The sequence below is a fragment of the Neopelma chrysocephalum genome, unplaced genomic scaffold (assembly GCF_003984885.1).
Source record: "Neopelma chrysocephalum unplaced genomic scaffold, ASM398488v2 Primary Assembly neopelma1_81, whole genome shotgun sequence".
In the NCBI taxonomy this organism is placed as follows: domain Eukaryota; kingdom Metazoa; phylum Chordata; class Aves; order Passeriformes; family Pipridae; genus Neopelma; species Neopelma chrysocephalum.
In genome coordinates this window covers 980,477-1,005,320 of record NW_020897743.1, presented here as the reverse complement: position 1 = coordinate 1,005,320, position 24,844 = coordinate 980,477, and the positions used below count along the sequence as shown (strand labels likewise).

General features: G+C 39.1%; 1 protein-coding gene across 5 annotated transcripts in view; it reads right to left on the bottom strand.

The window, feature by feature from the left end:
- DACH2 (dachshund family transcription factor 2) overlaps positions 1 to 24,844 on the bottom strand; it is a 249,301-nt gene that overhangs the window by 178,849 nt on the left and 45,608 nt on the right. The window contains exon 1 of one of the 5 annotated variants that reach the window (XM_027690402.1): positions 6,427 to 6,473. The exons of the other annotated variants lie outside the window; for them this stretch is intronic. Coding sequence (XP_027546203.1) covers positions 6,427 to 6,443 — 17 coding nt within the window. The 5' untranslated portion in view covers positions 6,444 to 6,473. Of the gene's footprint in view, positions 1 to 6,426; positions 6,474 to 24,844 lie in introns of those variants that run through there. 5 annotated transcript variants of the gene reach the window in all.

Here is a 24,844-nt window from a genome sequence, read left to right as displayed (position 1 = left end):
TGAGAGCAATTTCAGGCTTTTTCAGATGGTTTTTTTCCCCCCATTCATTTAACAACACATTTTTGTATTTTCCCAGTTCAGCTCAGACAATGTTAACAGTGAAAAAGAAGCCTGGCTTCTTTGCGGGAATGGCAAAATGAGCAGGCACACAGAGGTTGCTCAGTTCCTTCCCTCTCAGCTGACATATACTCTTCCTTTTATAATAATTTCTGATATAAAAGAAATAGAGTTATATATTGATATATAATTCAGGAGATTTTATATTTTCCAATTAAATGCCTTTCAACCTTTGCTCTTTAAAGGTTATAGAAATTCATGATTTTAGCCTCTCCTCAGAGTTCCTATCTTTAGTCATAAGGTCAATCAAATTCCCCTTTTCAAATGTTACATCTTTAAAGAATATGGTAACCAGAACAAAAACAATATCCTAAGTGAGGTCAGAAGATTTCCTAACCTTTACATATATTCCTTACATTCTTATTCTATCACAGGCCATCCTACCCCTTCTCCTTTCTTCCTCTCTCTATGTCTCATGTGTTTTCAGCTCTTACTGACATCTCTATAGTTTAAAATTAAAAGTAGATCCAATCCCCTTCAGCTCTTTTGGGGCTGCTACTTTGCTGTAACAACTTGCAGAAGAATTTCCAGGCTCTTTCCTTCCCCTGTAAATACTGCTGATGAAATACCACTCTGTTTGATGGTTCAAAGCTATCTGAAGTTTACTTTTAGAAGGGATTACACTAAAACGAACTCAATAAACTTGCATGAGTTACACTGGCAATTATTTCCAAGTTGTATATATCAAATTCAGGTTTTTGAAAGAGCCACGTTTATTAAAACACAACCTGAACCAGGAAAACTTGACCATTCATTTAAAGAAATTCAATCAAGAAACCAATTTTAAAAAAACAAACCACTATTGCTCCAAACGGTCCCTCCTATATCACTGGTGTCTAAATTTCTAATCTGGTTAACATATTTTGCTGTCAGGGTTAAGATAAACCATCTGGACAATTCTGCTACAAATTCCTTCTTGGCTAAATGTAGTTTTTATTGTAATTTGCCTCATTTCCTCCTAATATAACAACAGAATGTTGCTGTGTGGACACACTCCAGTGACCTGACAGACCTTCCCAGCGACTCCAAAATGTCTCACAACATACTCTTTCTTGACTTCAACATCACCATTTTCTTCTTATTTATCTTCTTAGAAAAATGTGATATGGGAACCAGCTGCTACAAAATGCCAATTCCATCAATGTCCTGGAACTGGTAAGGAATTATTTTTTAGTTCATTCATTTCAGAAAACTGTCAGTTGGCTTTTCAGCCCCCACATCAGAGCAAGTGGGGACTCCCTGAGTTTTACTTCTCTTATTGTACCTCTCCAGGGTCTCTTCTCTGTTACAGAAATTCAGAAATACTCTGACTGTGATCCAGTGACTTCACCTAACACTGTAAATTCATTTTTTATTCCCATGTTTGACCACACCAGCATTTACCTCTGTCTGAGCAGCCACTCGAACCAAATATTCTCACAGCACCAACAGCTCCAGATACAAAGAAACAGCCTATCTTTATTCAAAAGAATCTTTGGCTATTTTTTGTTTCTATTACTTAATCACTGAAATTGTTCTTTATGGTGTCACTGCTGTCTGAATGTTGTTCTTCCCATCCCACCACACAGAATTCAGCAAGTTTATTGCACAGGGAACATGAGAAGTGCTGAGTGTTTGGGAATCACTCCCTTCTCCCAGGTTTAAGGCAGTCCAATTAACATCACACACAGGGTCATGCAAAGACAATACAGATGGTGGGACACTGGGTCTTTTCCAAAAATAAATATATCAATAAATCAAATCTTTTTAAATCTCGTTAGTTGGTTGTTTTGCTGTGATTTTGTTTTCTGCCCTTCCAAACTGTATTAAAACCAAATTCACAGATCAAGGGAGGGAAAAGAAATTAAGAAAAAGAAAAAGCTCTGCTCTTTCCATTTAAATGTTTGACTAACTAGAGACTGAAATTCACCTTTTCCCCCTAATTGCTAGGCAAATCAAATTTCCTTCTAAAATGCAAATTCACTCCATAATATAAAAATGAACACGCAGAGGTAGAAAGGTTTACATGTCAAATGGCAATTTTCCTAAATGGCTCACACTTTAACTTGTTTTCTTTTTTCATATCTTAGCCATGACAAAAGATTTAATGGCCATCATTACTCAGATGTTTTGTCAGCATACCATGATGAATGCACTCTTCCTGGGTGTTATTCAGAGTTACCTCACCAGATTTCTCTTCTGTGTTACATTAACAACACCCTTCATACTTAACAATTTGATCTATCACACATTTGACTAATGTTACCCATTAGAGTTCTGTGCAAAGACTTCTTGATTCAGGGAAAGGTAGTTATTAAAATTAAATATATCCTTGCCTCTTAAAAATGTATTTTCTTAATTACTAATATACATTAAATAGGAACAATCCATTAGGGTAGATATCCCATATGTTGTCCGTGCAACTAAGTGTAAGGAGAATGTGTCACCCATCAATTATAACCCTTCTACCTGACCTGTGGAGGTGGTGTTACCTCCTCTCAAAACTCATGACTGGAAGAAAGGAGACAAGAAGAAGGAAGGAAACAGGAGGAAATGCCAAAATCCTGCTCAGCTCCAGGACACCCAAGGAGCAGTGGCAGGATTGGGTCCCAGGAGGCAGATGACACACACTGCAAAGCTTTAGCTCCTCCAGTCTCCCAAATCCCACCAGACACACATAAACATCCACAGGGTCAGACTGTAAGGGACTGTACCCCAGGAAAGCTCCAGGACTGGATGAATTAGGACACGAAGGATCAGAGGTGCTCACTCAGGGCAGAACAGCCCAGCAGGAGCACTGAAAACCACAAATCTTTACACTTCAGAACCCAGAACCTGCACCATTGCTCTTTAAAACAGTCATTTTTGCTTAAAAACTTAAACTACCAATAGATATTAGAACATGCTTTGGACACTCATTCAACTAATGATTGACTTTTCAAGTAACTCCCAGCTGACTGTGGGAAATCAATATGGATTTTTAATGGCACCTATACATCTTGCTGCATTTGACAGACCTTGCAAACAGATACCAACAATCTTCAAGAAACTGTTTTGTTTGATTACAAAGTATGTAAAGAAGACAAATAACAACTATTCAGGCACCTCCACCATTCTGCACTTCACTCACTTGGAAGCCTCGACATCACCAATGAATTATTTAAATTTTTTTTACCATTTTTGTTTTAGTTTTACAGAACCTAAATGATGGATCTACAAATAAGCTGTTCATTCTAGTCCAAAAGATTACTGAATGTTTTATTTATAATTTTTTCCATCAGTGTTTGTATTCATGAGTTTTTTCCAAAGGGTCTTCAGAACTTAGTACATATTAGTTGAACTGAACCTGCATAAGACTGTTTGAAATAATACATCAAAATGTACATTATTTAGAAGAAAGCATCTTTCATACTTTGATGCAATATCATAATATCTTTACATGGAACTACTTTGAGCAGAGGGTTCTTAGCTTGAGTTGAATACCCCTCTGAAAAAACACCTTTAATTGTAGGTTACATTTTACTTGCACAACAAGCAATAAAAAACAAGATGAAAATGTAGTAACATTCCCTAGAAAACCCCTAAATACACTATTTATTTTATATTATCTATAATTAAAGATTATAGCATAGAAGCACTGACCACCTATGTTTCCTCCTGTCCTGTTCACAGTGTTTATTTTCCCTTTCTGTCCTAGGGGAATCGTTTGCACAATTAAATCTCACCAAGATCAGCACAAATTGTTTGCACAAACGCCAAAAGCTAGAAATGAGAGTTGATAAAAACCAGCTTGTTTTATCTGGAGAAAATGTTCCACTTTTAACATACAGGTGAGGGCCTCAGTCATTCCATGTGACTGCAAACAGGGCACAGACAATGTCCTGCTCTCATGGAGAAAGGACCAAAGCTGGCAAAATCACACCTATTTCAGACCATCACTGAATAACATAAACATTTTAAGTATTAATGTTATTGTTAGATTACAGACAAAACTAGAGACACCAGATTTTTACTGTATTTGCTTACAGCATTATCTATGGTTTGCTCATTGAAGTGTCTGTATTCCAGTTCTAAAAGCACAGGAATTATTCAGAACTTGAAATCCAGCAGGCAGAGCCCATTTGTACTGACGATCTTTACAGAGACATGAATCCTTTCTGGCTCACCCTCTGAAAGCAATCAATGGCATGGGACAAAAATGCACATTTTAGGGGAGAATGAATCCTTTCACCTTTTTCTTTGGAACCACGATGCAGAGTCCTGCAGCAGCAAGGGAGGCATCTCCAAAGGGGGGCAGCTAAGGAATGACAGAACGACTGAAGCTGCAGCACAAGAAAACTCTGCCTATATTTTTATTATCCAGGTCAGCATGAAGGGGGGGGGGGGGAAACTCACTCTCTGCCACACTCCAATGTATGTGACAAACTGGATTAATTCCCACATGTCAACATCCATTTCAAACCCCACCTCGAAGCCAGAAGTCCATTTCCAGAAGCAGACAGCTGTCTGTAGCCACATCCCAGCAAAACCCGCCTGTCACACACACACCCAGCCCTGCAACCACAAAGCCACTTCAGAGGAAAAAAAATCTGGGTAAAGTTTTGTCAGAAGGAAAAAAGGGGAAAAAAACCCAAACAAAAAATAACTTGTGAAATACCATTTCTTGCTTTCAGAATTTGTACCAATGTCACATCAGTGCTTAGCACGAACAAAAATATTTATCCTGGGAACTGCAAACACATGAATGTGTTTTAGGACAACTTCCTTTTACAGACCCTGAGCTTATTTCTGGCCTGCATCATTTCTGGGGAAGAATTTGCTTTCTGTACAGTGAAAAAAGTTAGGTGTAAAATGCTACCAAATAACCCAATAAATCCACTTGCTCACAAGGTTCAGACCTACAGAGCCTTTGCACCACAAAGGGTGTCTGAACTACTCTCTCTAGGGATGGGGTGCAGCTCCCAAGTAGGGAAAGGTCAGTGGGGCTAAGGGGAGAGGTGTTTTTTATAGAATTCTCATTCCTAACCTCTCCACAAAGATTCCAGAAACAAGGAAGCATTCGTTGGTCTGCAGGGATCAGCACTGAGAGGAAGAGGATGAACAGTTTCTCCGCTCTCCTCAGTGAACACAAACACTATTTAGGGGCAAATCAAGGAGCATTCGCTGTATTTCACTAAAATCAAATGCAGTGGTTCCCATAATGAAGGATTTGATGTGATTTCTCCCCACAGCAGAGCTGTGCCCAGGAGAGCCTGCAGTGCAGCTCCCACACTGATCCCGAGCTCCATTCCCTGCCTGAATTCCCAGCCGGGGCCTATCGGCCATTCATCCACCCGCAGTTCATTTAGAACTAAACTTAGCACAGGAAAAGGACACTTCAAAGCAACTATACAGAGTATTGTGAAACACTTCAAGAGGTTTAGGGCATTCAAGGAAGAATCATTCGAACCTACTAAAGAGAAACATCATTGACCCAAACGCGCTTTGTTCGGCTGTCACTGGTTTTGTCAACTGTGCGAGCTCAACAAATACAAGAAATTGTATTTATCTCCTCTGCCCTTTTCCCATTTCCATAGAATCCGACAGGCTTGTAATTAACAGCCTCGCTGAGACTCAGCTCCTGAAATTAAGCAGCAGAAAATGAAGAGAAGTGAGGAGTTTGTTGGAAAGAGAAATACCTACGAGAAACACAGCGAGGTTTACACAGCTTAGGGCAGACTTGTTGCAATCTAAAAAAATACTACAACCATGAAATCTATGATGAGAATGCTCTGTATGAAAACCACCACAGGATTAAGTTCAAGAAAGGAATTTCTCATGCAAACTTTGCACTCTAATCTGAACTTTTACTGTAAGCATTCACTTTCAGTTCAATTATATTTCAGGGGATATTTAGCCAGATACTCTGGAAAATTTGACTTGCTCTTGTCTACTTTAGGAATTAGAAGGGACCAGAGATCACAGCTGTCTGGAACAAGATTATGTTTGTAAAGTACAAAAATATTAAAGATGGGAATACTTTTAAAACAAACAAACATAAAAATCTCAAAGCAAACACAGATATCTTTCATCTTATTAAGAAAACACATGACTATTTCCTTTTTCATTCTGTAGAAAAGAGTCTTATTCAATGGTATTAAAAAACCCTGACAAACTCTGATAGGCTTTCCTCTTCCACATGAATTTCTAACCAGTTCTGCTAAGTGTACATTGTGCAGCAAAGAATGTTTAGGGAATAAATGATGCAGTAGTAAAATAAAATGCACCGATTCCTGCACGGCGAGTTCTTGAAAGAATTCCAAGATTAAAGGAACATAAAAAATGAATTACCCTTTTTCACCTCTCATGAGAGTAATCCTCCAGGTCAGCTTTGAGGTACATCTGAAACAAATGGTAAACTGTTTGGTAAACAGAAGGATTTTTCAGCAGCCCTTTTTGAAGGAATCATGGGAAAGTTTAGATCTAATCATAGCATAAAGATGAGTTCAAACTAAGGTTGGATCTTTTTTACACATCCTGCCTATGAAGCACACTGCATGGAAAATCCAGGGGCTCCAAGGGATCCATTCATATCAGTGACCTACTGTCTCTGCTTTTACTTTTAGAAAGCACTTTGGTTTTTTTAGGAACAACTTTTAACATGCTACTTATAATTCTGTATCTCAAATTAGCCCCAGTAAGACAGACACTGGCATCTCACTCAACATCATTTCAGCAAAGGGAAAGAAAGAAAGAAGTTGAAAGTCCCAGAAAATAACTGAAGGTTTTATGGTTTCCAGGAGTTTGTGCTGAGGGGTCTGTGCTGTCCCAACCCCAGGCAGGGAGGAGGCAGATGGTGATCCCAAAGCACTGACAAAACACCTCCAAATGCTTCTCGTCCTTATTCTCTTGATGCCCAGTTCAGACCGAAATATGCTGCTTACACACTTAGTGAAGAGGTTTACCCTGAATCCTACAAACACGAGGATTGGGAATTCTCAGGACTTAAAAACAGGCAGAGCTTGGACACAACCCCTTGTGCTGAGCTGGTGTGAAACAAACCCACAGAGAAGTTCCCTTTTTTTATCCCCTTATTAACATGAGCGATGGGATCCTCCAGGAGCAGCGGCCGCGTCGCTGACAGAACCATCCCACCTTTGCTTAAAACAAAACCACCCAACTCTCTCAGCTGCAGAAACAGCATTTGTATTTCTCTGAAAAGGGATGGCGAGTCTTTAATTATTAAACCAATTGCATTTAGCAGATGGTCAAAGAAAAGTACTTTTAAAAAGTTGCCCAGAGGGTTATAAAAACGAACAAGCTCCAACAGCTGCCAGCTGGTGCGTGAAATCAATAATGAGAAAACGAGTCCGACTGTATCTTTGTGCTCATTGTCTGGCCCCAGCCAGCGAGGACAAGGGACAGTCACAGCCTGGCTGAATGGATTACGGGGATCTAATTAGGGGAAGACAAACATCTGAAGTTGGGCTGTAAGGCAGGAGCCCGCGTGGATGCAGGGATGGCCCGGGAGAGGTTGGGATGAGCCCCAGTTTGAATTCACCCACGGCCTCATCCAGCACCTGGTTCAGTGGCCTGGGAAAAGCCACGTTAGGCAAACACATGGAATGTTTTACTGATTTTCTACAACTGATATAAATCCTAAAAAGTAATGAAAATGCACAAAATGACGACGTTATAACGTTAGGTGAAAGCTTTTCCAAATTTTAAAAAGTGTGGCTAAGGATATAAACTTAAGTTTCAGTCTCCTGAGAGCAGCAACCTGGTTATCACTGATTTTTGGCACTTCAGACTACTCTGTGTTCAAATTAGAATTTTTTAAACCATGGGCCTCTCATCAGCTTTAAAACAATACTGCATTTCTACAATAATACGTGATAAAACTTCAAACAAAAATTCAGAGGAAAAATAAACATTACTAAACATTGCTAAAAATTTAGAGTAAAAATAAACATTTAGAGGTAAAACTCTGATCAATTCTAAATTTTGTTTTATTTAAATCAACTTAAAAATAAAAACTTACCATAGGAAGCTAACTCCCTTGTACATAAAAACAACAGACAATTTACTGGCTGAATACCTCATTCCACAGCCAAAATCTTTCCCTAAATGAGCCAAAACCATCAGTTTAGTTCAGCAACCCTTAGGGCTGGGGTTTGGGTTGGTTTGTTTTTGTTTGGGGTGGTGATTGGGGGGACTTGTAGTGGGTTTTTTAAGGTTCACCCTGGAGAATGATGGGTTATTTGATGAAGAAGGGGGTGGAAGAGGGAAACAGTCACACACAAAAGTAAACAAAACAGGATTGAGAAAAGCACTTTAAGTAAAATTTCAGCTGCAGTAGCAGTGTGCTTAAAACAGAGAAACACCTCTCAGTTACAGAGTGTATCAAATCCCAGCATCTTACTGACTTGTCACAGCGGTTTTTCCAATGAAGATCCATTGATAAAAAGACAGAAAAGCAGATTAAGAAAGGCAGAATAAATTATTAATTGCTGCTCAAGACGGCCAAGATAACTCAACACAAAAGCATTCCAAATGTTATTTTTAGCATATAAATAGTACACTGTGTTTTAACTTACATCAGCTGCTTTCTTTATCAGATTGTTATCTGAAGATGGAAACAGCACACGTCGCCTCAGCTCCATCAGCTGCTGCCCTGGGAGAGTTTTATCTCGGGGAGAAAACAGTGCCTGTGCTGGAACTCAGCTGCTTTTCCAGTTACTCTGGGCAGGACATATTGAAAACTTTTCTAGTGCACACAAAGTCCCTGGTTCGTATTAATGCATGGAAGTGACACTTCCTGGGGACATCCGGACACGGACCATGCAATTCCATCAGCCCGCTCGGTTTATGCTGCTTTTTGCAAATAAAACACTGGTTTTAGTCCCACTCCCAGTGACAGACAGGCACAAACCAGCCACACTGTGGGCAGAGTGGTTGTGTCTGCATGAACTGAGTAAATATGATGAACAATTATATCCATTCTGACACATATTTGATGAAAAAGAACAGGGGTGGCTTCTTGGATGTGCCCAGACCTGGATTTTCACTGCCATCACAGTTTGGCTTGTGTTTTTAAATAAAAACCCCTGGATTTGTAAACAAGGTTTATTTTCAGAAGCTCAGTTTACCTTCTGTTATCACATAAATTCTGTATCAATAAAGTGCCACCGTCATTTTTCTTTTGTGCTGCTCAGCAAGGCTTCCATTCAATCACACCATATATAAAATGTAGATTGCTGGCAGTGAGCATTAATTCTGGCTGTTCATTTATTTAGGAATCCTGAAGTAGGCTCCTGAAACATTGCTTACAGCAGGACTGTAAACTAAAAGGCACTGGAATAATAAAGATAAGGCTGTCCCATTTAGAAAGGGAAATTTCTACATTCTTGGGTAAACAGAGAGCTCTCATAAATCGAGCTGTGCCTTTTAGTGCTGTCACTGGGACTGGAGTCTCCATGGCCCATTGTGTTCCCTAAGAAACTTACTTAAAATATTTACTGTAGAATTGTTTTTAGTGAGAATGATGAATAAATTTAACTTTTTTTTTAACAAAACATTTTGTTGAAAGTATGCTTTTCATGAAGTTCTTTTTAATATCTGGATAAACACATGAGTGTTAAGAATCGTGGCTTCCAGGCTCTGTATTTGCATGTGTGTACAAAGACTACAAAGACACACAGATGTGGGTCTTATTCTTACTCTGAAACTATGAAATTTATAGGAATCACTCTATTTTAATCAAATTCTGCAATATTTACCTCCCCATACCGTTCTAGTGACAGAGTCACACAATGTTTTTTGCCCTTGGTGAGATCAACTACCAGTCCTGGTTAAAAACTGTGATTAGTTATGCTTGATCTTCTTTATTTGCATATCCCAAAAAATGACACAAGTTTACAGTAAAGCTTCAAGGCACAGTACCACGATGTGAAACACTGAATACACAAGACTAATCTCTGAAAAATGCTATTATCTAAACCATTTTACTATTCACTATTATGTTTTTTCTTAACCTACAATAAACACTTCCATAAATACATTCTTTTTAACCAGGTAACTCCTATTCAAGCTGCTAATTTCGCTAAAAAAAACCCCATTAAATTAATCTTAAAGCATGTGTGTAACTTGAGATGTGGCCATCTTTTCTGCTTTACTTTTATTAGACAAAAATATGCACTTTGTGCAAAAAATTTTTGTTAAGATATAGGAATTTTCAGCTTTAATAACAAAAATTACGTTTAGCACAGCTAAATAAAGGTATTTAAAAGTCACTGGTCATTTAGGTTGTTTTACAGCATAAACTGCTGTTTTCAAAGTGAATTAAAATGGAGTTTTCTAAATGATTTTTTTAAATTATATAATTATAATTATTATATATTAAAGAGTCTCAAGAGTTAGTTATGGCATAACATGCTATGATTGTCATGGAGAAATGGTAAAAAGACACTGATGTGTGATGACTTTAATTCCTTTTCAGCACCATTCATAGAAAGGAATTTATGTAAGAATAACCTGCTCTGTAATGAACAAAACAACTCTTCTGCACTGTAATTATAAAAATACAAACAGCCTGGCATGAACACAATGACCTCGCTCACCTTCAGTCCAACAGCAGCCACCCCCTGCCTCATCTCTTGAAGATAAATGCAGGCAATTACAGAAATACATGGTGAGTACCAGCCAAAATCCAGGCAAAAAGCACCATAAGGTAAAGCTAAAAAAATCAGGAATGTTTATCAAAAAAACCCTAAAACTTTTCACAAGTTATAATTATGAAATATTTATCCTTGAAGTGTTGTAATTTGAGAAATTCGGGGATTATCTGCACCAAATTGAACACACTGAAGTGCAGTTTAAGCACCCTGAACCCTCTCCCCCAGTAGAAGGGCTCAAGATATAAGAACCCTCAGGAGATTGGGGGTAAATAATCATGCATTTGGCAGATGGAAATTTTAGGATACTGGGATAAAAAGAAACATTTTTCAACTTAATTATTCTCTCTCACACAGTAAGTGTTGGGGCCCATTGTGGGACACCCAAAAACCTGCCTTTAGCCAAGGCCAAACCTCTCCAAGGAGTCCAAAAAAGCTCAAAAGGTGGGAAACTGAGGTGGGGAACTGAGAAGCACTTGCTGCTGTATTAACTCTTTTCTCTATAAAGGTAAGAACAACATCATATACTGCCTCTGGTTTCAGCAGGAGAAATGGGTTTTCTTTGGAAAATCCAAGCCTATCTCTGGTGATTTTTGACTCAATCCTGCATCAACAAGCAAAGACCACTGTCAAAAATGGCACCTCCAAGTTCTCCATGGTTTCACCTCAAAGAAACCAACTCACTGGCATTGATGGTTATTTTTTAAAGGTTACGTTTCTTTCCACCAGTGAATTTCTGAAAGGAATTATTGCCTTTTGAGGGCAGGTCCAGAGCTAAGAGAATGTTATTTTGTTCTTCAGGAAGGAATTTCAAAGAAGGCAGGAGCTAAAACCAGGAAGGCCAAGAAGAGTAACAAAAATACCAGTAACAATCACCCCTGTGTTACTGATCTCCTTTGACTGGGCCATGCAGGAGGCAGCAACAACTGCACCAGGTTGGGCTTTACCATCAGTGATTTACATTGTAATTCAAAACCTTTCTAAAACTGGGGGTTCTTGCAGGTCTCACAAGAGGCAATTTGCCTGAGGTTTCATACAAGATCTTTTAAACTGATCTTCATATGTTATTAGTTCATAATCCCGAAATTCAAGTATCTGGCTTGCTTTTCAAGGTTTTTGATCACGGTGACGTGCACACTACAGCTCTACTGAAAACTGGCTTGTCAGGCCTTTCGGGCAAATTATGACACCAAAACCAGTGAATGCAGGTCAATGTTCCATGATGAATCAGTACACTTGGAAAATAAACTTAAAATTTCAGCTGAAGGTTTCTCCAGCTCACAATGGCTTTGCTGCAGCACTAAATGAGATCTCCTCTACCCCTTTTCCCTATCCAGCTATTTCAGGTGTTTGCAAACTCAGGGGTATTTGCTTCATAGAGATGCTCTGCACATATATTCACATTATTTACATCTGTTTATAGTTTAATAGTTTCTAATTTGGTAATTTCAGGCATTTGTTGTTGATCAGAATCCAACACGTAAATGTACGGAGCTGCTTCCATTAATGAGGATCTTTTCTTAATAGTGACTTCAGTAGGCAGAACAACAGACAGAAAGACCAAATTCCTCTAATATGGTGTCAATCATCTCCTTTCCTCTCACCTTCTTCAAAAATCAAGGTCTATGCCAGTGTAGTATTTTACTTTCTCGTAAATCATGCTCAGATCAAGTGCAAGTAATTTCTACGTATTTTACTGATTTCTCTTAAAAACAAGTATCCAATCAGTAGAGAGTGGAACTTGGGTGGCACTGGAATATAAATTTTAAGTCCTGGTCCTTGTAAAAAGCAACCCATGTACCTTTACCTCTAAGTGAAATTAAGTTTCCAGGTGTACCTGGGTTACCTACACTGCACTGCCACATTGCACCCTCTAAATACCTGTGAAAGGAGGGCAAACTGCAATTCAAAATACAGATTTCTACTAACCAGGGTCCAGTTTCTGACTCTCTGATATAATGCACAATTCTGTTCTTCATGCAGCATCTTTCTCATCATCTAATAAAAGTAAAAACCACAATGAAATACTGCAAAACTCATTTTAGAGCAGCAGCATCCCACTGTACAGCAGGGTAAGGGGTAAGATACCAGTGTCCTCCTGTGATTACACTGCTTCAATGCCCAGTTAAATAATTTAAAAATTGATGAAAGATCTATCCCTGTCTTGGACTGTTTTCAAAACTGGACACTAATGAGACTTGATCCACTTGGCAAATATTCCTGCCTGCAATGAGAACAGTTGGTACTGAGGGCTAAACCAAAGGGATCAGGAGTTTCAGGTAGGAATCCAGACTTCTATAAAGAATAAAAAACCACGTGTGGACTTATGGCCACATCTCACTTTCTGATTTATTGTAACCTGTATTACTTTGTAATTTGCTCAGTAAAAACCAAGACCTTTCACCCTGCTACTGCAAGAACTCTTTAAGAATCCACACTTAAACAACAAGCATTATATTAATCCTGGCTACTCCTCCAGAGGAGAGTTGTTCCTTCTGTACTTTCAGATCCATTAAACTGAGGGGAGGCAGCCAAGAGCCCTTCTGAACCCCTGGGTCTCCCATGTACCTCTGAGCTGTAAATATTTTCCATGCTCAGGGTTCAAGTAGCAGCAATCCTTAACAAAAAACTGCATTCCCAACCGCATCCTAATGGGATCTCCCAACTTGGCTGCTGCTGGGCTATCAGCACATGAAAGTCCCATAACAAGAACTGGAACAACATGATGGGTTGCCATTGTCCTTGAAAGCTGCCTCCTCCTCCGTCCCCTTTGTGAGCAGGGCGCTCACACAGCCCCGCTCCAGCCCGCCTGCATTCACAGCTCACCAATACTCATATGCAGCAAGGTCAGAAATTTTTTTTTTAACATTCTTTGATTAATGCTGAGAGCTGCAGCATGTTTAGACAGGGTCGTGACCCCAGGCATCCATTTAATCAAATTTCTCTGCTGCTTGTCCCAGTGGAGCCATCGCAACAAGAAACTCTCTCAATGAAAAAAAAAAGGGAAAAGAAAAAGAAAAGGAAAAAAATGCACATTTCACATCTCACATTGTTTACATGCTGTTAAGTAATTATTTCACTCTTCGACCCCCACTGGCCATCAACAGACAAGTCACCTCCTTGGAGATTCTGAAAAGCTTATTCAGCTGGATATAATTCATTTTGTCTCTTCCCTTCATTGTGGAGCTAACTGCTTAGCTTAAAGACTTCTTTGTGAATACTTAAGTACATGGTGTCCATGCTAATGATCTCACTAATTATAAGCGTATTTATCATATACAAAGTGTTCTCAGCTCCTCTTTCCCAAAGCCATCCTACTCCAGCTCCACCATCCCGTCGTTTCTCACCGCGTATGTACCCAAACACTCCCGTGCCCACACTGCACTGCCATGAAATCCTGCCATTACCTGAGTGACCCAGCAAGTTGCTCAATATTTGCTCAGGAGTTTTCAATAACACTCTGATCTTTTATGCAGCTCTTCTCCGGGGCAAAGTGCAGAAATGAGCCAGGCAGGTAATAAAGAATTAGTTTGCCTTTATCTAATGGCTCCATCAGTCAGAGTAATAGAGTTGGAGAAAATGGTCACCTCTTCACCTGGGTCTTCTTAATTGCTACCCTAGGATGCAAAAAGTAAGGGCAAGAAAAAAGTTTATTTCTAATTGCAGTTCAGGAATTAAAGGTGAATTACTTGAAAGCCAAGGAAAAGCATCCAATATCCTCATCTTAGAACTCAAAACTGACTGGAGACAGCATTGCAACCACCAAACTGAGTCTGTGGGGAAAAAAGGAAGGGGGGACCAGTCTTGGTTTGAGGCAAAAAAAAAGGGTTTACTTTACATTCTGGTTTCTTTTTTTTGTGTCTTCCTCCTTCCAGTAAGAAAACTATTCACATTAACTGGTAGAGTTATGTATGAGAAAGGTGGTGACATGATCTGTCCTGCTGATGATTTGTACACCCTCAGTGTACTCCAAGGACCAGACTTTTCACACTATCACCAAAAGCTGTCCACCTAAATAAAGGACTCCATGGACCAAACAGGACAGAGAGAAAGGGAAATTAAACCAACAAAACAAGAAAGTGACACTACAAGGAGATACTAGAAGATCAGATCAGATGGAAAGAATGTGAGTAACAAGGATAAAATAAATCACAAGTAAAGCAATGGATAACTATAACAACTGAAATTCTACCTCATCTAGAGCCCACTCATGTGCACACAGCACATGACAGAAACAACCAGTTTTTGACAGAAAGAAGCAGTTTCTCACCTACAATGGAACAGAATTCTCTATCTGTAGATATTGGTATCAGCAATACAACATCATGTCCTCTATGTTTCTAGATAAACATTCCTGAGCAAGGTTCGTTTCTTCCCCATATTAAATGAGAACGTTTAAAGCAAATGTCAAATGTATTAACTGAAAGCAAATTCCACAATTAAAATCAAAACACACGCTTATAGAGCCTTCAAAACTGTACAAAAAAACAACTGGGAGGAAAAAGAGGTAAAATATTACTGAATGTCTGTACGTGCATCTGACCTTCGATTTGTTCAGAGCTTACAAAAATCTCCTCATTAAAATTTGGGTGAAGCTTTCTGTTTATCTCCCTTTGACAGGCCCCTTCTTACAAAACATTCCGAGCACTCTTGCAATGTCCCTGCTAACTGCTCACTGGGTTTCTTGTGAAATGGAACAACTGCAATAACAGGGCTGGGCAAAACCAGCAAAACATCACCTTTTAAAAAATAAAAATGAAAAACAATAAGGAAACTCATCACACCTGAAATGTGAAGAGCACTGTGCCCCTGAAGTGGCTCTGGAATGACCCCCAGGCAGAGCAGGATCAGGCCACAGCTCATGGGAAGCACCCGGCAGCAATGCCCATTTATCTGCCACATTCCTTTTGGAACCACTGTGCCCATGGAAAACAAAACCAAACCCCACAGCAGAACAGGCCACTGAACCAGACTGCAGCTGCTTAGAGCAAATGCTTCTGGCTGGGATTCAATACAATGAACCAATGAAACACGAGGCTCAGGATGTGCCCGTGTTCCAGGCGCATCTCCTTCCACACACTTCGGTGTCATCTGGAATATGGAATGTCGGTATTCCCAGTCAGGAATTCCCAGTTAGGGGTGGGTCTCTTTTGCAGTCCATGACATCCCCTATGGTGGACTCTGACACAACACATGGGCTCTCACCAACTTGAGGCTGAACTAACACCTGAAAACTCCAAACTCCTTTGAGTGCAGACCCAAGGAAGTCCTTCATCTCCATGGATATTGGTGCAGGTGGGGCCCAACACCTGTGAGCACAGGAGTCAAGGCCATGGAAAACTGTCATGATGACCATGACCAGCCCAGTGTATTTAACAATTCAGCCTCACAACAGCATCTAAAAATACTATCCTATCTCCTGAGTGAAGTCCTTTCAGACACAAATAAATCTCAGGAGATTCAACACACTTCTCTACTTCCAAGACTCTCCTGACTCCTGAAATTTTCTATTTCTCTATGTACACATTTGTAGATATCGCTGCACTGCTGAATTTCTTTTGAACCCAAATTATCTTTCAAAAAAGGGACCTTTCACATTTAAGTTTTGTTGGAATAGGAAATTGTCACTGATACAAAGTAAATTTAGGAATAACTGATAATTTAAAAATAAAAACTTTCCCCTTAATCTCACAAATTGTCCATTACTAAAGAGAAACATTCTCAACTGAATTATTTGATATTCATCACTATCTCTGAAGAATAACTGACATGAACAGTAAAATAATAATTGTATTGAGTAAACTGTACTTGAATTGTTGAAATATATGACTCATGCAGATTAATAAATTAATGAAACATTAGTTTTAACTTTTATTTTCTTTGCATTCTAAAATTTGTTGAGCTAAATATTATGGAATTTCTCAGCTAACATAATACTTACAACTCATGTAACTATTCAACATTAAATTCTCTTGTTTGTATTATGTTATCTAATTCAAAAAATGAAGTATGGGTTAGACCCTTCCAAGAAACTTATTTTGAAGTCATGAAAAATATGTCAACTCTTCCTCTGCAAGTTCACCTAAACACAATCAAATCATTTAAGCTTTTGAGTCAATCTGATGTTGTAAATGTTAATCATGCAGTATCTAGATTATCAAATTTTTCTATAGAAATCAGTTTGTATTTTCCTTGCTAGGTTACAGAGATTTTAAATCAAAAAACCCCTGAACCCAAATAACAGTACTTTTTCCAAAGAGTCTTGTAGAACAGCCTGGGGAACAGGAGCAGGTAGTGCCACTTCCTTCCAAGGAGGTTCCAAAGGAACTCAAAACAAAGGAAAAAAGAAGTATTTATGATTTATTATCTGAAGATAACAGCGTCTCACTGCAGCTGTACCCTAAAACTTTACTTATGGTTCCCTAACAGCACTGACAATGACAATACTGTGCTGGTGAACAAAGAAAATCTGGGGAAGAAGCAGAAGGAAAAAGGGAGGGTAGAATTGAAGCAAGAATGCACCCAACTCAAATTAACCAAACCACCACCACAGGTCACGAAAACTGGTGGCACTTTCACACTCTGCTGGAAAAAGAAAATAAAACAAGGAAAGAGGCTGGAAATAAAAGCTACACAGAGTTTAATCCACAAAAAACCAGAAGGTGGAACTTTGAAACAAATACTGCACATCAGGACAACGTTCTGCAGGATCTGGGAAGAGGTGAAAGGCCTCAACCTCCACATCACTGGAAGCTGTTCCCAACTACAGCAAAGTCACTGTGAAAACATGGGCAAAATCACAAGGGACCCCAAGAGCTTGGGTGGACCCTCCAGAAAACCAGAGGAGAGAGTGCTTGTCCCCAGTGCACGTGTCCCAGACAGGTATTAATTTTAAACTGACAGAGAGATGTCACATTAAACCAGAAAAAATTCTATTAGCACCAGAAGAAAACCTGCTGCTGATGGATAAATGAGTGAAACTCTGTGCTGAGCACGGTAATCTTGTAACTTCTGAAGGTCTACACAAACTGAATGTATGGGGAGATATCAGACTGGAAGATTTCTGATTTCCACCACTGCCATGGCAATTCAGCCACAAAATAAGAGCAGCAATATCTTGACCCCATCCTCTTTCCTTGTCCTGTCCACACATATTTTACCCCAGTCTACAGCCGGTCTTTAAAGATCTGAATAAAAAAACACCATGAAATTCCCTATTTACAGAGGCAAATGAACATTCCTTGTTGGAAACCAGAGGTATCACCAGTTCATGGAGCAATACATTACATCAGCACAGGCTGACTTCACTACAAGTACAGAAACACTGGTCCTGTGCTCAGGCTGATCATGGAAGGTGTGATGAGCCCTGTTCCACTCTGACCCACAGTGTGCACGTAAACTTTGTGTGGTTTAAGTTTCTTTTTATGAACTGAGAAGCAACAGTTCAAGTGTCCATGTCCAATCCAGGTTTTTATCCAGTATTATATCTGATAAGAGACACTGTATTTTCTCCAGGGATACTGCTAAAAAAGGAATTCTAATATTTAATTACCGTTGAGTGTGAAATTTTTCAATTTCACTATTTATTTTTTTTAATCCATAAATGTTAAAAACAACTCATGCCTTAAAGCATTTCCAACTGTTACTTTAACTGCCCAGGCTTTCAGAAATTTCAGGAGCCGCTACACTCCTGGACTGCATTGGGAAAATTTAATATAACGTAAGATATGCAGATAAAATATGAATTCCAGCCATGTAACAAAAATGCCGTTGACAACATGTATATTATGCAATTATGACTGTCATTTTATTACTGTTATTAATTTATTAGTATAATTGCAATTTTTTTCAATGTCATAATGTGATAATAAAGGACTTGTCATTACTATGTTAACCTCGGAACATCTCTGACCTCAGGGGAGGGAGCTGCAGGCTTTCAGTCCAAAATGAGCTGTCAGTTACCACAACGAGATTTTGATGACTACATTATCTTGTAATTAAATGTCTCAACAAACTTCTCCTTTTGATTGACAGGTAGTTAAGACTATCTTTGACCACAGGGCAGTTTCTTTATTTTTCAAGAATAATTTTTCAGCGGTGAAGAAGAAAGACAAGAGTTTAAAAATTAAAGTGTTTTGAACTATATATTAATCTATATTTGGTACTTAGAAGACAGTGAAAATTCCACAGAATTTCATTATCCTTTGCCCAAGCTACAGCATTTCAGTGACAACTTTGATTGATTAAAGGAGTTTATGCTTTTCTTTATTAGCATTTAGGTCTGAAAAGAGATAAATTGGTTTGATTTTATATTTTTTCCCCTTATGCTCATTTTTTATTCTTAAGACAACAACAATGCTTAGAATCAATACTGATACCTATGATGGGATCCCAACAGTAAGAATGGTTAAGGAGATATTCATAAGGGTCCATTTGTGATGGTTTGGACCATCTAAGGACCCAGAGGACTCAACAGAAACTGAGTTCATAACAGGTTTAAAAGAACAGGCAACAGAAATTATCATCTACCAGAACAGATATCACCTCAAACAGGAATTTTTGCCACAGCAGACCCTCAGTGACACTGAGGCTGGAGGATCATCAGTGCCAAAAGGATCCCAAAAGGACACCAAGATGAGAAATGAGACACAACACAGAGCAGCAACCCTGGTCTCTTCCCAAAGTGAAGGTTTTTCAGGAGGAGGGAAGGTGGAACCACCTTTCACGGACAATCCTCTTGAAAGTGGTCAGAAACATCCATGGCCACCACTGCCATCCACAGCTTTGCCCTCTCATGGGATGGTGCAACAGGACAGACCCATCTAACTCGGGCCCTCTCTGCCTTGGCAGCCACTGCTGGAGCTCAAGAGGACAAAGGAAGCAAAGTGAGGATTTTCAGGCACCCAAATCAATTTTTCCCCCCTCTGCTTAAGACCCCATCGTAAAGTTCAACATGAACAAAGGATGAATATCATCATCCTTTCCAAACACAAAATTGACACGAATAATACAATCCTCCTCCACCAAATCAAATTTCAATAAAACATAAAGTCCTTCAAAATGCAGAAAATTGTATCAATAGTGAAATCTGATGGTAATAAAATAAACCTCGGGCTTTCCACAGCAAGGAAAAGGTCACACAGATTGGGTGCACCTGAAGCATGTCTTTAACACAGCCTGTAGTGACTAAATTCCTCCCCATTTGTGCCACAATTAACATGAAATTATTTAACGGGCCAGGGCAGCAATTACTGACACAGAATTGTCACTTAAACTGCCAGGCCTGTGGTTTCATCTCTCAGGAAGAATCCAGTGAGTCAGAAGTTGAGACCACAACACACAGGCACAAGCACAAGGAGAAGGTTGCACTTATCTGCTGATACACTCTCTGCTTTCAGTATTTCCCAATTTCCCCCACGGGTGGACTGTTGAAATCCAAATCTTATCAAAGTCCCGTGTTCCCAATGTTCAGAGGTTTTTCATACATTTCACACTGCGCAGAGTTTATAAAAGTTCTCAGCTCTAAGAGTCATGGACATGTTTGGGAACCAGCTTTCATTTGGAGAAAAAGAAAAAAAGCAGAAGGCTGAAAGCAAATAAAATCTTGATTTGTAGGAAATTTATGCATTTTTAAAACTGTGTTAATTTATTTGCTGATACCCAATTTTTTTAACCTCTCTTTCTCTCACATTGCCTCATTTTAGCAACACATCCTCCTGCAGACTGTTGGACCCCAAGAGCTGTATTCAGATATTGAGGGCATTTAATAAACAGCACAAGGAAAAGTTGGGACAAAAATCTGAACTAATAAGTTGCTGCCCAACGTGTTATAGTCACTTCTGTGGAATAATTTCTGAGGTTTTATACTGTATTTGTAATTCCCTCAACTGTTCAATAATAATGGCAATGGCTACACTCGCTTGTATTTTTGGGCTGAATTCCATTTGCCATCAGGACAACTGGATTTCTTGAAATGTGTTCCATACTTCTAAATTTATATTTTAAAGTGGTTTAACTTTGCAAATATCTGTTCTTGTAGACATTACATTAATTAGCTATGCTTGCACAAGGAAAACCACTACTTATTGAATGTTGCAGTTGCAATTGTTTTATTACTAATTACTGTTCTATGAAAATCAGACACCAAACAAATTATGGGAATGCACAGTATCACAGACATTACAATGCTTAATGTTTTCCCTAAGATTGAAAATTTTGGCCCCAAGACTTAGTTGAGTCAGTCTATATTTAATAATACATTTACACTCTTGATAAATATGTCAGCTTTTCCATATGTAGAAAAAAAACAAGAAAGCTGGCTGTAAAAATTATATTAAAAAGATCCCAATATTAAGTATTTTAGATACATTATAAAGTGGATATACACACAAATATATATTATATATATTTTTATATATTTGTGTGTATATATACATATATAATATTAATATATATATTTTTGTGTGTGTATATACATATTATATATATAAAATATATATTTATTCTAGATCAGCTACAGGTCAATGTGAACCTCCTGACAAGTCATTTTAAAACAGATCTTCTGAAGTATAATGTTTTCATTTTAATTTTCTGTAAGTACAATTCACTGTACACATATTCTACATATCAAACTGAAATTAAAAATATTGAAAACACCTAGAATGATGCACCTTAAAGGACATTCCAGAATGAAGTTTCTAAGAGTACTTGCTTTTGAAAGGACATTTTAAGAGATTATTAAGTCAAAATATATTTTGCAGCCCCTTAAAACTTGCAGAGGATGTTGCTCTGGTTGCTTATGTAAAAGGCTAAGAGATAAAACACAGAACTACAACACAAGGTTCTTTATTGTGCCCCCCCTGGTGATCTCGAGCTGCCCTTTGCAGATCATATTCCCAGGAATACTGCAGGAATATCTGCAAAGCCAAGTTATCTCCTTCAGTGTCCCTCTGTCCCACTGAGCAGGTCTGGAGGGCTCTGTAAGAGCATTACTTCCAGCCTGAGGAGCATTTTTTGGGAAGGAGATCTGGCTTTGTTTACAGTCAGGTTGTGTGTTCTGCTGAGAAGAACAGTGTGCCAGGAAAATCCACCTTGGAATACGAGACCAAGTGCTGTCCCTGCAGCCTCAGGGACACCCTCCCTGAGACTTCCAGTGATTGCCACCAGGCAGGTCCCCGTCAGTGACACCTATTTTATCATAACTGCGTTCAGTGTACCCTGCGTGCAAGGGGCAGGACTTCCAAACAAAAAGGAGTGGGAATTCTGTTACCCCCAACAGCTCTGATGCACCAAATTCAGGTTTGTATTTCCCCAAGCCTGGGAACAGCGTTTCCTCTCAGTTCCTCCAGACTGCATCAGTCAACAGGCACAACACCACGAGCTGCCTCCGTCTAGAATATGTTCCCTTCATTTAGGAAAGTGCAGTAATTCATCAGTGATTTAACCTATAGACATTTGAAGGTTGGAGAGCACCTCAGAGGGGCTGTTGACCTTCAGCAACTGAAAGAATTGAAGCTCCAGCCTTAGTCAATATATATTTATCTTTCTGTTGGGACTATTACAACTGTTCAAGTAATGCTGACCTTGAAACTTCTGCACACCATGCACTAGAATAATGATCCCTGAAGGAAGAGTATAAAAATACCTAAATAGGATATCTAAATCCAAAACGCACATAAAGATAAAAGAAGGCATTTCAAAATGTGAAGTCACTTAAGAAGAGGTAATATTATTGAGGCTCCTATTAATTATAATTTGAATAACACTGCTAAAAACCATAATTACACATTTCTAAATATTTTAATGATAGGATATAATTTATGTCAAAGACCTTGTTTGTTTCATTGTGAAATCTTTGCCTATTTGTAATTAATTTAATGTCTGACTGACAGCCTTGTAAATCGAAATCATCTCCAACTTGCTCTGCAAGAGCACAAAGTCTTTACCCTGTTCCTTGTGCTTTTGTAACTTTGCTGAAGACAAAAATTACAAGAAATAAAATTGTTGGTTTCATGCAATGTCCCAGTTTCCTGTGTCCTCACATTCCACACAGAATTTTCCCTCAAATTTGAGATTCAAACCAAAGCCAGGACCAATTACATGAATAAAAAATATTATGGTACTACAGGTACTGATAAAGTTAACCCTCCCTGAGGTCTCCCCCTTACTAATACCTAACAGTGACAATTGCAAAGTCTTTCCAAGTAACCCATTCTTGGAGACGATTTCTCCAAACAGAAAACCAACACCCTTTTTGGAGGTGGCTGGAGTAAAGCCAGGAATCACCATGCCATGAGGATGAGGACCCAGTTTTAGGCACAGAATACACTGTTTTAGTTTCACATCCATTCTTAACACAACCATATACCATACGTAAAATTATAGGGAAAAAAACCCAAAAGACAAGCAATCCCAAGTATTTAAGGGGGCTCTTTGACTTCTCTTCAGGACATTCTGTTCTACATCCACACAAAAATCCTTCAAATTCAAACTGCAGATACACACCATCCATCAGTGACCCACCTGAGCTATTTACAGGCTTTATTTTAAAAAACTGCCATTTCAAAATTCACAGCAAGGACAGTCTGTTAGATTTTTATATCCACTGCTCACCACTTGGGCTCCTTCATTCGCTGTCCTGGAGAGCCCAAGGCATCAACCCAACACTGACCAGTAGCAGCAGAGACACCTAAAAATGCTGTTCTCAAGCAACAGTTTTTTGCCTCCTGGTACAGGGCCCTCCTCATGCCCTCCCTTTGGATTGCTCCTCGCACTTCAGAAGACCAACAACCACTTGAGGAAAAGCATCTCACCTGCACACTTGTTAACAAGGAGTAACTCGTTCTCGAGTGCGTAGGTGACCTGAGTCACCTACCAAATGCATCAACTAAACGTGTCCACATCTTACAAATGCTTTTCCAACCTCACAGAGATTTCACCACTGTCAGCTTTCTGGCTGTCTAGAATTTTCTATTTGCTAAAAGCCTCAATCATCAGAATTAGCATTATTCTAACTGACCTGATAAGCTCCTGTTGTTGAAGAGGGAGAAGGAAACCCATGATCTAACTCCTTCTCTAATTCAGAATTTGGGATATGTTTTTAATATGCTCCCAACACTTGCAGCTGCCAGCATGTCAAGAGGGTAAAAAAGCACTATAAATTAGTAGTAGAGTCTTTTTGTATTTAAGTCCAACTTGTGAAAAATATTTTTGGTTGAGTTAAACTTCCAGCACAAACAGTAAGCTCTTCAACTGAAGATCACTCACAAAACCCCATTTGAACACTGTGGTTGGATGGACACAGACACCACCACCACAGAGAGCATCCAACAGCAATTACACAAAAGCTTTTCTGTTCAGTGCATTTTACACAGACTCAGGAGAGCCAGTACCATTTTATTTTGCCTGGTATTATCCCAGATGTTGTTGTGTGTCAGATTTATTTATGCATTTCCCATTGGAATACAGGAGTTTGCAGGAAAATCTGATCCCTCAAGCAAGTGTCGCTTTTCCTGCTGCAGTCAATAAAAGGTACCTTGGAAGAGGAAAAAAGGTAAAAACTGCACCTATACAATGCAGCTCAATGTGGCACATGGGGTTTTATTTCGTCCATATACTGCATAATAAAATTTACTGTTATATTAACTCTCCTCTGTGATATCCACTAGATTAGGGCTGCAATAGAAGTGGGTTTTTTAAAAAGAAACCTGCTGGGGTTTGAAAAATGAGGCTCAGACACAAGAACTTCTACAGCTTTGTAACTAGTCCCACATCAAACCTGTTCACAGCATTAGTCACTCACGTCTGAGGGTTGTGCTTGCTACAGTGAAGACAGAGTTTTGGACACCCTCTGCCCAACAGCATCATCATAAACTCTGCCTCCAGGAGATCACACAACCCTGAAATCCAGAGAAAGGTCCATGCAAGCACTGCTGCATAGCAGGATAATCTTCCTGGATGGCCTGGGAAGAGCTACTGCAGAGCCACTTTCTGACACAGAATTAGTCACTGACTGAGCAGGATGCCACGACATCAGCAGACCTGGGTGCTCAGGGACACCAGATCTGACAGACTCTGTCCAGATTCCTCACAATCTC